At 35.0% G+C, this 15,855-nt stretch overlaps 1 protein-coding gene across 1 annotated transcript in view; it reads left to right on the forward strand.

Annotated features, from left to right (window-relative positions):
• LOC148833014 (protein disulfide-isomerase TMX3-like) overlaps positions 1-7,989 on the forward strand; it is a 41,473-nt gene extending 33,484 nt beyond the window's left edge. Inside the window, exons 13-16 of the mRNA XM_088918678.1 lie at positions 2,302-2,358; positions 4,653-4,782; positions 5,215-5,283; positions 6,590-7,989. Of these exons, the coding sequence (XP_088774804.1) occupies positions 2,302-2,358; positions 4,653-4,782; positions 5,215-5,283; positions 6,590-6,868 (535 nt within the window). The 3' untranslated portion in view covers positions 6,869-7,989. The remainder of the gene's footprint in view (positions 1-2,301; positions 2,359-4,652; positions 4,783-5,214; positions 5,284-6,589) is intronic.
• The last annotated feature ends 7,866 nt before the right edge of the window (positions 7,990-15,855 follow it).

Raw genomic sequence — 15,855 nt, forward strand, 5'->3', positions numbered from 1 at the left:
CTTGGAATATCATTGAATATGGCAATTAATTCACTAACATGTATGCCAGGAGGTTTTTACAAGATGTTAAACATTTCTGATTGCATAGTTTTGGAGAACCCTATTATACACAGTACTTGGCACTGGATAAAAATGGGCATACAGTAACAATCTGAGATCATCCCCAAGAGCGATATCTTATTCTTTTCCATGGGGGTTAGATTGATTTATAACAGGAACTGCTACTTTTTGCAAGGATGAATCATTCAATAAAGGTCAAAAAGATGTCAGTGTTCGCATTTCCATGCATATTTTAACTACTCTAGCAATTTTTCTCAGGTTGAATGAAACACTGGATGTGTTTTCCTGAGCAAGGTTTATTTTGAACAAGATGAACTGCTGTTTTTCCAGCATCATCCAAAAGAAGGAAGAAGGCAGAGGCTTGTGATTAGATTAACCATGCATAGTTTGGTGTAACAGTTCCTACGTGTAAAGAACATTTACCCGAGAAACTCATCATGGTCTGACATTGGGCGATTAAACTGTTAAAAGCTCAATGGTCTTCAGGCATATGCACAAGAAATGTTTCTTGGTAATTTTTACAGCAATTTCTATTCTGTGTCTTTGACATGCACATTACAGGAAAAAAATCCATCACTGCTTATCTTTAAAAATAAGAGGGTAAGACTGATAGTGAAACCTTCTCTTATCAGCTTTTCTGAATACATCTTTACCAAAGACATAATAGTCTAATTATCTAAAATTGAAGGATTTCAAAGTGTTTCTGAATACCGGTCTCTAATAATGCCTTCCAACAAATCATGTGCAATATCAGTATCCGTCCTGAGATGTAGATAAGCTTAAAGCAACACAAATGTTAGGCATGAGCAGTTTGAGGCATGAATTTCACCATTAGAACTTTTTGTTATTTTGAACTATTATTATCGTAACAGTTTCTAACACTTCACATTGGCTGCGTATTCATATTTTAGCTTTAGATTACATTTTTTTAAAATTCTAATCATTGTGAATTATAGTGCTATATGACAAGCTTGGTTTCTTTTCACTCAAACTAAGCTGTATTAACTAAGTCAGTAAGTGATTACAATTGTAGAAAGCACTAGGGGAGAGAAGTGTTATGCTCATAATAAGCATTTTGTGACTCCTGATTTTTAAATACTTTTTACACAGCACTGTTTTTTCAAAGTTGGTTTTTATTCATAACATAAATTCTAAACTTTTTCACATCTTTTGTGACAGGTGCTGGTGTTTGCAGTTCTAGAGTATTTACATTTTTATTGCCACTGTCTTTATTAATGTGTATTGCAAATCAGGACTTAATGTGTGGTTGTCTCTTTGAACAGTCGCATACTGAGATTTCCTAGAAATAAAATTGCAGTTTTCCTTATGCCACTCCTGTATTCCACCTCTGTGTATGATGCAATACAAATCAAATTTCCCCTGCATCTTATCACAGTGAGCCATCGTCAGGGGCTTTCCAAAGAGAAATCATTACCAAGACCACAAAACCCCAGGAGCTAGTATGTAACAAGAATCAAGCTAAGTGTTTTTGTAGGAAAAAAATGTCTGCATTGATTGTCTCTGAAAAGGCACTCATGCACACCCAGTCTTACCTTTGTCCAGTAGAAAAAAGGCATCACTTTTAAAAGTCATTGGGGTCTGAAATGGTATTTAGTGGTTTTGTTTTATCCAGAGGATATTTCTTTTCTAACACAGCAATGTGTAAAATAAGTAGTCTTGAAACAAACTTAAGATAGCCGTTATAAAATTTCAAAATGCAATAATCACAGACATATTTGCAATACTTGGCTCAGATTTTTGCACCTTCATGTGATGATAGGACAAGACATGCCTTTTCTCTTTTTCTGGGGACAATTCTGGACCTGGAGTACTATCTATGGTCTCCCCCTGTTTATGGGATTTTCCTCTGGATGCTCTGGTTTCCTCCCACAGTCTAAAGTCATACTGGTAGGTCAGTTGCCTTCTGGAAAAACTGGCCCTGGTGTGAGTGTGTGCCCTGCGATGGACTGGCATCCCAACCAGAGTGTACCCTGCCTTGTGCCTGTCGCTTGCCAGGATAGGCTCCAGCTCCCTCATAGCGCTGAATTGGGAGAAACGGGTAGAAAATGGATGGATGCAATAGTGGCAGTAGTTGATTTGGTATCGCTGCTCTAAACTGAATGCCACCACCAGCAAATCTCTATTTAAATATTCAATTACTGCTTCTGTTGAGAACATGTTGAGTTGCTTTTGTTTTCTTTTCGTTTGACATTAAGTGGTTCTTTGTTCTTATTTTCACAGAGACTTCCAGTTTGGCCATATGGATGGCAATGATTACATTAACAGTCTGATAATGGAGTAAGTTTCATTTTTCCATTACAGTTATGTTCTTATGTTCTTATTTTGGCTTCCTTCAAGCTACAGCTGGATGAGATCCTTGGATCAATAAGCTACTGCACTACCAGAGCCAAAAGGCCTACTTTTATTTCTCTCTGAGTCTCAAGCCCTTAGTTTATAATTTAAGAATAAGTTTTACTGTGCTGCTCAAATCAGTTTTTAGTCAACACTCTGTATTACAGAAGCCAATTCAGGCCTCAACTATCCATTGTAGATACAGATTATCTGGATCAGTCTGATATACTGTAACGTCACTTGTTAGTGGAATTCGTATTTTAAATAAATGAAGTTTTTCATCATTCTGTGAAAAAGAAAAGGGATCTTAAGCCCATTATTATCCAGATGGTTCCATAAATTCTGGCCTGTTTTATTTCTTCCTTTGGTCAATTTGGAATAATCATCTTCTTAGTAGATGGGCTGTTCCTGTGAATGGTTTGTAAGGTGTTCTACCTGCACAAGTGGTTTCTAATTGGTGACGTGTGACTTGTCTACCCCAGTCCTTCTTTTCATTCTCTACCCAGTAATAGTCTTAACCAAAGAGCTAATACCAGGTTTTCTAAAGTTCAAAGAGTCCTTCATAATAATATCTATAAACAAAGGGGAAATGTTTCTGAGTGTGAGCATAATTTAAAGGCATTAAAATAAGGAATTAAAGAGTTTAGACTGGCAACTGGCAGTTTTTTAAGGTTTCATGTGCCTCCTGATGCACGGTTTGCCATATAAGTAAACTGCCTTGAGTCGATAGATTTTTATAGTTCAGTGTATTTAGGCATGATTATTTTCAGTATTCGTTATTTTTCAAATCACTTACTGTACCAATGGCAGAGAACAACACACGCCTTTTTAGTTTTGGGGGGATAAAATGTTGAACACTTGAATTTCCTGAAAAATATGTATTAAAAATTAATATATAAATAAGTAAAAGTTTTAATATACTTGTAAAACATTACATTTCTAAATACTAACGTGTTTAAATAGTTAAACAGGATAAAATGTTAATATACTTTAAATTAAAAGGCATGTCTTTTATTGCAATATTTTATAGCATAGTTTGGAATCCATTTGTTGGGCTAATTTTCACCTTCAACAGAATATTTTGAAAGAGTTTGCCATTGACCTAAAATTTTTATTCAACTTTATTTTCCCCTTATCTAATACTCTTTTGTAGAAGTAGAAAATAAACATCATATTGGGTTTTACAGGTTAAGTGAGAAAGAGATACTGGGAGTTCAGAGGTTCAGATAAGAATGGAAGTATTGTTTTATTGACTCACATAGTCTGTGTAGTTATTTTGTAAAGTTAGTACAGTATAGTTCAGATGGAGTGTTGACTGAAAATGAAATAAAAACGTGACAAAGATGGATAAATATCAGGTGTCTATCAGTTTTGTTCCTGATTGGGCAAAGGATAAGTTGTTGTACTGTAGAAAGTAGTTCTACTGACATAAGTAGCTTTTTTATTCCTGTGTTCCTTTGCAATGACAGATACTGATCGCCCAATGCTATATCATATTCTGTAAAAAACCTGACTGAAAATCAGACCTATTTGCATGTTGTGAAAACCTTATCAAAGATATTTTACATACTTTCACTATGTATATCGTACAGTTTTGAAGTATATCATTCAGGTAGTCCTATGTTTCAGTAAATATTTTAGTCTAAGCTTTTGGTGGATTTCTGTTTTGTTACATTCTTAGAACAATTTGTGCATATTTAATTATTTTCAACCATATCTTTGAGATTTATTGTGTTGTGTGGTCATTCCTCATGATATTAACAGGGTTGTATTGTGTTTAATTGGCAGCAGAGGGAATACAATATTTTAATTTTTCTCACGTCTGAACTGGGAGCAATTGTCTGTAAAGCTCTGGTAGCTTTTAGATATTTATTACTGCCAAAACTTCCTGCTTTTAAAGGTCTCTTGTATTGATGAAACAGATGAATTAACAGAGTTATTGATTTTGATTACCCCTTTTCACTCCATACAGAAAAAGCAGCATTTATCTTCAATAGCAGACTATTTATTTAATTACTTATGCTTTTCTAAAGATGTTGTCAGCTATACACTTTAAAAAAAATGTGTATAGCTTTTAAATAATAATGTCTAAAGAAATACTCCTTTCTGTTCTATTTCTGTGTAGCTGGTATGTTTTTATATAAACAAGAAGTCTATAAACATTTTATGAAACAGGAAGTGTAGGAAAGGTAATCCTATTTTTTAAGTTGTCAATTTGTATTTGTTTTCTAAATTGACAGTGAGGTGTCTGTTCCCACAATCATCGTCCTTAACACTTCAAACCAGCAGTATTTCCTCCCAAATAAAGCCATAAACAGCATTGAAGATCTCGTTCAGTTTATTAACCAAGTCCTGGATGGAACAGCAGAGGTGAGCTTCTGTAGTTTACTACAAACTGATAATACTGACAGTCATTTCCTCCCAAGAATCATGTAATTATTTACATTTAAACTTCATAGCCTATCTACAAGAGTTGTTAAAGGTATCAAAATGATCAGTAAGACATTGAAAGAGTCATTTACAGATATGTTCCAATGAAGTTTTAAAATGAAATAAAAGTCTGAATAATATATGTTTGAGTTTCCCAAAAAATTAGGAAATTTCAAGATTTTGAAATCTTAAAACTTAAAGCTATGTTGGATACCTTTTAAATAGTAATGTCTTAATAGATGGAAAGTTGTTCTGAGGTATATGCAAGCACACGAGTATTAATACAGTATATGATCCTGAAATGAGCTCAGTTCTGAAACTGGCTCAATTTAAAACAAAATATAAAAATGTCTTGCGTGTGTTTTGTGCTAGGCACAAGGTGGTGATGGAATCATTCAGCGCATCAGAAGAGTTGCATATGATGCAAAGTCAACTGTTGTTGTAAGTATAATTCCTTGTTATAATAATTTTTTGTGTCAATTTCTTACTTAAACACTTATCAATATTCTGGTTGTTAATATAGAAGAATCCCAATGAGTTAAGTTATTAAATTATTAATAACATCTAACTGTTATATTTTAATAACATAATAACTGTTATTAACAGTCATTGGTTTATTTTCTGAAAAAAAGCTTGTTTTGAAGACAACCTAATACACATCATCATACTCAACATTGATGGTGAAAACATTAGTGATTCATGAGGTACAGTAAAAGACTCACTCATCACGTCTCCTCAGTGTGTCTTTAACAAGTACTGCCTGCCTGAATAACAGCAGATTAATTAAAAAAGTAAAGGGTTAAACAAAATAAGGGTCTCCTTCCAACCATTTGCTCTAGTTTAATGTTTTCTTATGTTTCATATGTGTTTTTTTCCTGTTTCATATGTGTTTTTCAGGAATATTGCAAGCTCCTCATCAGGTGTGCTGAGCGTCAGCTAATCTAATGCTGGAAAATGCTTTGCTATTATTAAATATGACAGAAAGGTGCTTTATTAGTGAGAGTAAATCTACTCATGTCAAAATGTTAATTTAGCATGCCCATGCCTCATAGCAAAGAGGCACATAATTACCATTTTCCCCTCCCAATCTGTCCTCAAGAGTGCACATAAAATCAAAATTGTCTTCTAAATGAATAATCATGGCATTCTTTTACAGTACATAAAAGCCTATCTGAATATATTTCTGATTCATTGAAAAGTCTCCACATGACTATTTTATAGGGATAGTTGTTTCAGATATATTTGAAATATGAATGCATTCAAATATATGTTAGCTTTATGGATGGCGAAAGAGAGAAAAATTCTAAGTTATATTGTTTAATTTGCAACATATTTTAAACTTTCACTGTTCTGGAGCTCAGAGTAATTCAGAACTAGTTTCTCCCACTGCTACAAACTATTTCTAAGCTTTATTTTGAAAAGGTAAAAGTCCTGCATTGTGTAAGAGCAGCTGCTATGTGTTTGCTCTTTATACACTGGCAATGTGTCTGAGATTTTTGAACACATTCCTGCATTTTTCTCACCAAGCTAAGTTCAGTACCTGTTTTTTTTTTAAATGTTCCTTCATACTGTATATTTGAAGGTGAATATAACTCCTAACTGTATAAACCCCCCTAATCAAAGAACAGATGCTCTTATGATCTAGTTGAATATTAAATAACCATATACCTATATGTCCGTGCTGGATGTTTTTATAGGAGTGTATAAGACATAAAAAGAAGACGGTGGTTTCTGTTTTTCCTTTCAGTCTGTCTTTAAGAGCTCTCCTATCCTTGGCTGCTTCCTGTTTGGCCTACCCCTGGGGGTGATTAGCATTATGTGCTACGGCATCTGCACGGCTGAGTCCGACGATGGCTCGGAGGACGCCGAGCTTCTGAAGAAGGAGGGGAGGGAGCTGAGCGACGAGGGCAGCGAGGACGAGGAGCCAGATGACGGCAACGATGAAGAGGCTGTAGGGAAACAGAATCCTGCCCTCACAGAGGGGGAACACGAGGAGAAGAGCTCCACTGAGAAGAAGATTGATTAACAACAGTCTAGCTTTAACACACAGTGCTTGAAGAAGTACTGTAGAAGTACACCCCCCCCTACCCAAACCCTAGGATTTTGTTTTCCAAAACAAAGTTTATTTATATTTTACATTTATCAGGCTGTCACAATCATGACAAAGATTGATTTGACTTTTTTATGAAATGAGGGTATGCTGTTACAGATGTTTAGGCAGAGGGGTGAAGTGATGTGAAATTGGATAGGTAAGCACTTGCCATAACACTGCTGCTGTGACTCAGGATTCTCCCTTATTTGATGATAAACTCATGTTATATAGCTAGTGTGGAACTGCAGGCCTTTTGGCACTGCTTAAAGAAAGCAAAAGCCATCTTGTTGCCTCCACTTTGTTTTTAGTGTAGGTCCCTATTGTGCTGTGATTCTACAGGTAGCTCTTAACTGAATTGAGCAAGATTCTGTTATCTATTTTTTTGCTGAATTTGGCTGTATAAATGCAAGTGTCTTTTTCACTCTGACTTGTAAAAATGTATTTTAATGCACTGACATTAACCAAATCAGAGGATAACCTCGAAACTGGTATGCACTTGAGGGATAAGGAAAATCCTGTGAAAAGAAGAACCCCATCACAATTAAATGTTTGATTTTCTTGCAGATGATTTTTGACATTGGGATTGTCCTTCCTTTGCTATAGAGGTATTCAGTCTTATCTCAAAAGGGGCTGTTTCAAGCCATGCTTAAATTAATTTTTCACTTCAGCTGCTTAACATTGCTTCAATTTGTCCTTTATATTTTTTTCCTCGCATATGTGACAGTCCCTCTTATAAGAGACTCTCCTCCGCTCTCCAGACTGAAACAGTTTAGAGAACAGCATCGGGGACATCTGTGCACAGGACTGAAAAAGATGGATTTCTTTTGCTTTCACTCAGTTGTCACAGTGGTTAGCAAGATGAAAAATCCTCATTTCTGAGCTATTGTGTGGCAAGTCCCAATATAGTGGCATGTACCTTAAGGAAAGAAAAAAAAGGTGGAAAGTGGAGAGGAAAAGAACTGAAGGATGAAGGAAGAAACATGAAACTAGCAAGATGGTGGGGGGAAAATCTGTAACTTTTTCAGTGCAGTAAAATAAAGGATTGTGATATTCAAGCAAATCGTAACTGATATTGTGTAACATATCAACTAAAGCGAACCGATATCTAAATATTTTAATGTCTTCCAATCCAGATCCAAGGGACATCCTACAGTATCTTATCGAGCACTTAATTACTCAGTTGAAACCTTAACAGTTTTTTTCCCTTGCATATTTTTTAGTTTTCTTTGCCCAAGGATTCAGAAATACCTTGCTTTAGCTATGGAGCTAATGAAGCCAGCAGGACTTCAACTTGATTAATGCAGCCTAAGCTGCTAAATAATTATACAGACGTAGGAAGCTGTATTTATGTAATGTCCTCTTTATGATGAGCATTCTTACCATTGGACTACACTGTATTTCCAGACACCTGTTCATTTAAACAATATACTTACATGGGACTAGTTCTGAAGCCAAGCAGTTGGTGCTGGGTCACTAGGATTTACTGGGATTTACTGGATACTGGGATTTTATTGCCTCATCCAATTTTTTAAGTATAAAAATTGAAGGGTATTCATTATGTCTCCAGGCATAAGGTTGGGAAATATTAATACTGATAATGTTTTATATCTATGGGACTATGGTGGACAGTGAAATTTGTCCTCTGTGCGATAGAACAGAAATTTGTATTGGCTTTGCCATAATGATAAAGAATAACATCTTGACAGAAAGCCTTGCGGTTGATGTTTTATTAGTGATTTTTTGTGGGTGTCCTATAATATGTCCTCAAGGGAAATAACAAGGGGTTTTATATGCTGTGCTTGGTAGTCAGTTTACCGTCACTTTTTTAAGTGTGCACCTGGTGGCAAACATACTGTGGCTGTTTCTAAATTCTGGGAATCCCTTTTAAAAATCTAGCGTGAAATGAATCAATAGCATGTCAAGACTGCTTTAGCCTTGGTAAAAAAAATGAATTTACCACTTCATGGTGGTAAAATGTCCATCTGTTCCAATATTTTGAAAGGAATCAAAATGAAAAAAAGTTTTCATTAACTGCTGTTTGAATGTTATTAAAAGTTCTTGAAGTCATTTGACTGAGGGATTATCGTATAAATTGTTTTAATTTCTTTAAGAAATCATTCAAGTTAGAAAGTGTTTCCTCACGTTGTACTGTTCATCCCCAAAGCAATTTATCAGTTGTTTAGTTCAAAAAGGAAATCCGTCTGCAGTAGTTTGGAGAATGAAGAATGAAGAAAATGAGAAAAATGATTTGCTTTTCTTCAGTGATCTTTCAGTATGGTTTTGACATGCAATACAAAGCCATACATTTTCCCAACTCTTCAACCTCCCTAACTTAATTTCTTTCAGTAGATATTTCTATCACATTATTGTGTATTTTGGAAGGTTTTTTATGACTGTGCTTTTGTAAAAATTCTCACATTGTTTTACAATTTGCCAGAGAGATTATTTATGACCCTTTTAATTCAGGGCACCCATTTTTTTTAATAGTTTGCCTTTGGGGGCAGCAGGGATGTTCTGTTTTTTCTTCCAACACCAAAGAGAGGACTGTAAGACATGAGGGGGCAAAAGTTTTATGCACTTATGGTCTATGAGCTTGATTAGACAAAATTATAAAACAAAACACTAGGAATGTTATTATAAATAAGCTTCGTAACAAGTTTAAGTACAATAAAACTACCCTGGAGCTGTGAGACCACAGTGCTCACCAATGTGTTGCCATTCTAGTTGGTAAAAACCTTCAGAAAGAAAGTTGTTTAATAATGCATTTAAAATGTTTGGTGTCTTCTGATTTCTGCATTGGGTCTAATAAATTAGTATAAAAGACTAAAATGTAAAGATGACCATATTGGGCAAATAACTGATGTGCACCTTACTGAATAAGATGTTTAAAACGGTGTAAATTCAGGACAGGCTAGTGCCTTCAAATTTTGTCATTACCTTTGCAGTATCCAATAAGTGAATTGGGATTCACTTGATTTTCAAATTCAGTGTATTGTCCATAGCTATGCCAGAAATATTTGGTCAACAAAAGCATAATGTGAGAGAAATGGGCTGTTAAGATTCCTTCATCCATTGATTAAAATAATATTAGTACCCCACACCAGTCTGTTTTTTGTACATTTTTTCACACAAAGACCTTTTAGGTAAGATTGTACATGAACAGCAATTTGTTTTGTAATAAATACTCTAATGGACATCTGGCCCATGACAAAGTTTGTTCTTCTGACTGATAAATGAACAGTTGAACATGTGAAAGATGTTTTAAGTGCTGTATGTTTCAAACTTGTAGTGTAGTTTTATGTTTTGGTTTTTTTAATATGATGGAGAGATGGCATTTAACTGTTTTGCCTTCAAAATGACGTTGACAGAAGTGGTAGATTACTATAGTGTTCATTATTGAACACTAATCCAAATGGTACCTGAAATTTACACACATACACATGGGGGGACAGGGAATTGGGGATTACAAGAAACCAATCAGTCATCTGTTTTAAAGTTATAATAATTTCGAGTATTATTGTGCTGTAGCTAATACTTTTTTCAAATCACAAAAGTGATTGTGTTTTCTTAATTAGACATACTGTACTGTATGTGCAAATTACACATAGAGAGCATGATACAAAGGCAAATGTAACTGTAATGCTGGTGTTTAAATTATATAACAGTCATGTAGCCATGCTACAGTAGTTCTAATTTTCTGAGGAAATAAAATTATTCACAATGGAACATTTTTATAAGGATGGTGGACAATAATCCCAAATATATCAAACAAAACTCTTAGCACTCTTGAACTCTTGTTAGCTGTGGTTTGCTTCTTCAGTGAGGCATAATTCCAAGGTTGTAATTTTCAGGTTCTTTGAGAAATTTAAAATATATTGTTTTTCTTTTTTTTTTCTTCCAAATTTGAAACCTAAAATGCATCGCCTGCTAACTTAGTGGGGCTCAGGAAGGTTGTGACTTGAATGCTTCTGCTGTCACGCTGAGTGCCCAGATTGCTCTTACACAGATGTAAAAAAAAAAATATATATATTTATATTAAATTTTAAATCATGAAACATTCAACTAGCAGTCCCAAGACTTAATGAACCAAGAAGGAAAATGAAAGATTTCTTTGAATCCACTGCTGTGGCATACATTAAACTTGGGATATACAGAATAAAAAAGAAATTGAAGTGACAAAGTGTACATAGCATTTCAGGTTTTTAATTTGCATGGAAATTTTCCTTTTAAAAAGCCTGTTTTAAAAAGCTGAGATATGGTTGTGAATGCCTTTAGATGCTTGTAGAGCATCTCATTATGAAACAGCGCTCTCCAGCGGGGTGTATCCATTGATTACATGCATATTTTTATTTAAAATTCCAAGACAAGAATAGGATGTGTATTCTAGAGTTCTTGAATGTTTTTTTCTGTTAAGTGTTTTAAATGTTTTCTTTGTGAACATTGCATTTATGTATGTTGTCCTTCAGATTATTGATTCTAAGTATAGTACAGTATATGATATAATGGCAGGTATTAAATGAAGTGCATATACTATAGTGGTGACCACTGTAGACTAGATGTTGCCTGTTCTAATCCAGGAATTGTCAAAAGCGGACTGTGATATCTGTGAGCACATGTCATAGGCACTATTGGCTGAGCACCACTAGGGATGAGGGGTTAGATACATGGGGTATCCTTGGCTACACACATCACTGTGTACCACAGGGCTGTTTCTGTCTCCTATCTCTCCATGGACACAAACCTTGTTTTCAATTCTGGCTGGCAGTGCAAAACAATATTGATTGCTTGGAGATGCTTACTTCAGAGAATACTTGTGTGATGTCTTCAGCTCCAGCTTCGGCTGATCTGGTGTGAATGTTCTTGTGCCTGGTACTGAGTAGCGTTAAATAATGTTGGATTATATGTTGTTTAAACTTACTCATTCAGAATGTGTTCGTATACAGAGATTATTTTTTAAATTACTTGTCACAAGAAGGTTGAGGATGGAAACAAAAGCAGACTTGGATTCGTATTTCATTGTTTTTTCTTTACAGTTGAAAGCCAACAAAGGTGTGCTGGCCCTCTATTTTGTCTGTTCCCAAAAAATTAGGGACTGCAAGGAGTCGTAGATTCCAAAACAAATATTTACAGATTTGGGATAGAAGACAAGGAAAGAAAGAGATCTTAAGAGACACTGAATGGGGCATGATAAATATGAAATCAGTAATGCCAACACTTTAAAGAAATTTTGCTTGAAGCAGAAAACTAGTGTCCCAAAAGTCAGGAAAACAGTGACCCAAAAGGCTAAATCAAGGAGAATATAAGAAAAAAGAAAATACTTTCTAACAGTAAAAGAAAGCATGGGTTATAAAGGAAATTAGGTACAGATAGGAATATTACAATTTCTTAAACTATTTCTTGCAATATTACAACAGTAAGAAAAGTGAAGGGTGAAATAGACTCCAAAGTAAGTTAGACATTTTAGATAAGAAATGGCTTGTAAATGAATATTTCACTCAGGTGTTTACAAAAGAACAGACAACATGCCTCAGGCTGAGCAAACACAAAGTCCTATATTAAACAATATTAGCATAGAAGAGGCATAAGTGTTAGAGATACTAGAAGGACTTAAGATGAATCAAATCTCTAGAGCCTGGTGCTCTTATACCAATTATACTGAAGGAAACAAGATGTTATTCATAAGCCATTTACATAACCTTTTCCAGCAATATAAGACAGGGGTAATATTCACTGGGAAAAAAATCAAAGCATCAAAAATGTTAAAGAAAATAATTTGTATTTGGGAAGAAATGGTAGTTCTGGTTAAATAACGTTAGAGTACTTTGAGCACCAGCAATAATGGATACAAACTGAGCTTTTGATTCTTTTAGGTTTCTCATAATTTATAAGTTAATGAACAGGAAACAGAGGGTACAGATATGGAGAAAATGCTTGAATATTGATGAAGCAGTTGTGGGAGCACATAAGGGACCTATATTAGGACTAGTTTATATTAATATTCTGGATTCTAGTAAATAGTCGTTAGCATAGTCAAGTTTGCACATGCTAGACGAGGAGTAGCAAGCAAAGCAGAAGTGGCAAAAGAAAATTTAGTGCATTTAATGTAAACAACTGCAGGGTGTTGCATGTGGGTAAATACATGCAACACCCTGCACTATAATAAACTATAAGTATATTTAATGGAAAACATCTTGCTTGAGTTGATTACATACAGTATATGAAAGTCTTAGGTGTTTATGTAAGCACATCATTTTCATCTTGTGGTCTGTTTGAGAAAGCAATAAAAAGAATGGTGGTGTAAGACCTTGTTAGGAATGCTGTGTACAGATCTCTCTCTAGAATGAGTCCAAAGAATAGCGACCAGATATATCCTCAGGCTTAGAGGAATGTCCAATCTTGACAGCCTAAAAAATTGATCTGATTCTCTTTTCAATCTCTGAATCATGAAAAGACGACAGAAAGGGAATTCGTTTTGAGTATTCAAAATCCTCCAAGACATTGACAAAGTGCAATTTTCTTCTTCAGAATCAACAGTGAAACAATGATCATAAGGCAAAGGCGAACTCTGTGGAAGTGCATTTAAACCAAAAAATAACATAATTACATCAAGGATTGTGGGAATATGGAACCAAGATACTTAACCATATTGTAAAAGCTCATGGCATGGCTACTTTGAAAAAAATGGCTGGATAGAATCATCTGGTAATTTATTAACTAACAGCTTCACAAGCTAGATGGTTTAAATGGCCCCTCTTATTTGTTCAAAGTCTAAGAATACAATTCTGAAAAAATACTACTACTACTACTACTACTACTACTGCTACTACTACTACTGAATGTTATATTAGATCACTCTTGCCAAAAACAAGTGCCACCATCCAAATCTTTAGGCATTCAATCATTCTTAGAGCTATGACATTTCTGGCTCCTGGTGATACATCCAAATCCGAAACACTGCTCTCTTCACTAGTGCATCACTCATTCCCTCAGATCAATTACTTTTTTCTTGACAATACACCCGCTTTTTTCTGTCCAATGTTTCACGGTTCATAGGACTGTAGTTTCTGATTATGATCCATTATTCATATAACTAGTTACCTACCAAGACAGCAACTCATAGCTAACAAATGACATCTCAACAGCTTAATTTCTGATGAAGCACTCAATAAATAAAGGACAGATTTAAAATGCAGTGCAATCAAATAAGCATCATACCAAGAGATTATTGTATCGATATGTGTTCTGTCTTTCTCTACTGTTCGTGCTACTTTATAGTCTTTTTATCCTATTTTGAGGCCTACTTTTCCTATGTCACGTCCCCCATGAAGTCTGAGTTTATGATTTATCAGCAGTAGATTAGTCCTGGGCAGCATGGTGATGCAGTAGTTAGCATTGCTCCTCGCATCGCTGAGGCCCGAGTTAATTTCCAAACCTGGGGTACTATCTGCAATGAGTTTGTATGCTCTCCCATATTTGTTTAGGTTTCCTTTGGCTGCTTTGATTTACCAAAGTCATACTGGTAGATTAATTGGCTTATGGGAAAACTGCCTGTGGTGTGACTGTGTGTCTATCTGTGCTCTGCGATGGACCGGCGTCCTGACCAGGGTGTACCCTGCGCCTTGCGCCTGTTGCTTGCCAGGATGAACGTGGCTCCCCCATGTCCCTGTAAAGTAGTTGGAAAATGGATGGATGGTTTAGTCCCAGCTAACAATAGCACAATTGCATGGTTATCTGGATTTTTAGCTATTGTGTCTCAAGTGTGAAGATTGGACAAGTTGGCAATGTAAAAACTAAAACAGTTCCCATTTTGTTTAACTTGCAGAATGGGGTGCTACAATTTGAAGTTTTAAAATTTTGATACTACCATGATGTAATAGCACTTTTTAGCCTGACCTCTGTTAATTTATTGTACCACAGATGATATTTCAACAATCTCAAGTCTCCCCACCTTTGTTGCTCTCATATACAGAGCAATTGTTCAAATGGATTTTACTTCAGGATATTTGTCATTTTGATGAAATCCAACTATGTTGTTAGCTTGCACAGAAAATTAATAGCTTAAAGCTATTAAGCTTACAAGAATAAGTGCTCCCTTACAAATAGCTTTTGGATTCTTCTTGAATTTCAAACATTTTTGGAATAGTATTGTAACCTTCTGCCATCTGTGTTGGTGTATTCTGTATCTATCAATATTAGCTGTTCAATTTGTATTTTTTGTTAATTTAATTAATCTCACAGATTGCAATCATGTACTAGATTATTAGTTTTCTGAATTGGAAGACATAACCTTCCCGTTGTTATATTACCTAGATCAGAGTAAAATGGTAGATGGAATCAGTTTTGCCTTCTCCACATATTTCCACAGAGGAGACAAGTGTGCTTAATGTGAAGTGAATCGGTACAGGATTTGTAAATAAAACAGTGGCATTAGCAACTGAACAAAGTTTATCTTTTTGTTTTAATTCTACTTTTGTATTTTTGAACTCCTCAGTACTCCATCACTTACAGAATATTTGTTCACTTTGAATTCCTTCCACAAATGGAACTTCATAACTCCAGAAGTTCATAGTGGAGAAAATTATGAAGACTACATTTAATGTAGACCAGAAAATCTCCTGTACATGGTAACTTTGCATAAAATTTTGTAAAAAATCTTTACTCAGCTCTGCACTCAATGTTATGTCGCACCTGTCTGTGAATAATTATCTACCCATGAGTCGTTTATGCTTAAATTCTTTGATTGCAAGAAAAGATTCTTAGAATGCAGTTCTTAGCCACTGATTCATTTGTAAATGCTGATGTAATGATTCTCCCTATTATACTAATAGTTTTTCTGTTTTTATTTCATAGGTCTGAGCTAGATTAATCCAACAAAGATTTTCATTTTCTATCCTGATGCCTCAGTTTAATATTATTTTCAA

Source organism: Atractosteus spatula, chromosome 6 (genome assembly GCF_055471065.1).
Source record: "Atractosteus spatula isolate fAtrSpa1 chromosome 6, fAtrSpa1.hap1, whole genome shotgun sequence".
Classification (NCBI taxonomy): domain Eukaryota; kingdom Metazoa; phylum Chordata; class Actinopteri; order Semionotiformes; family Lepisosteidae; genus Atractosteus; species Atractosteus spatula.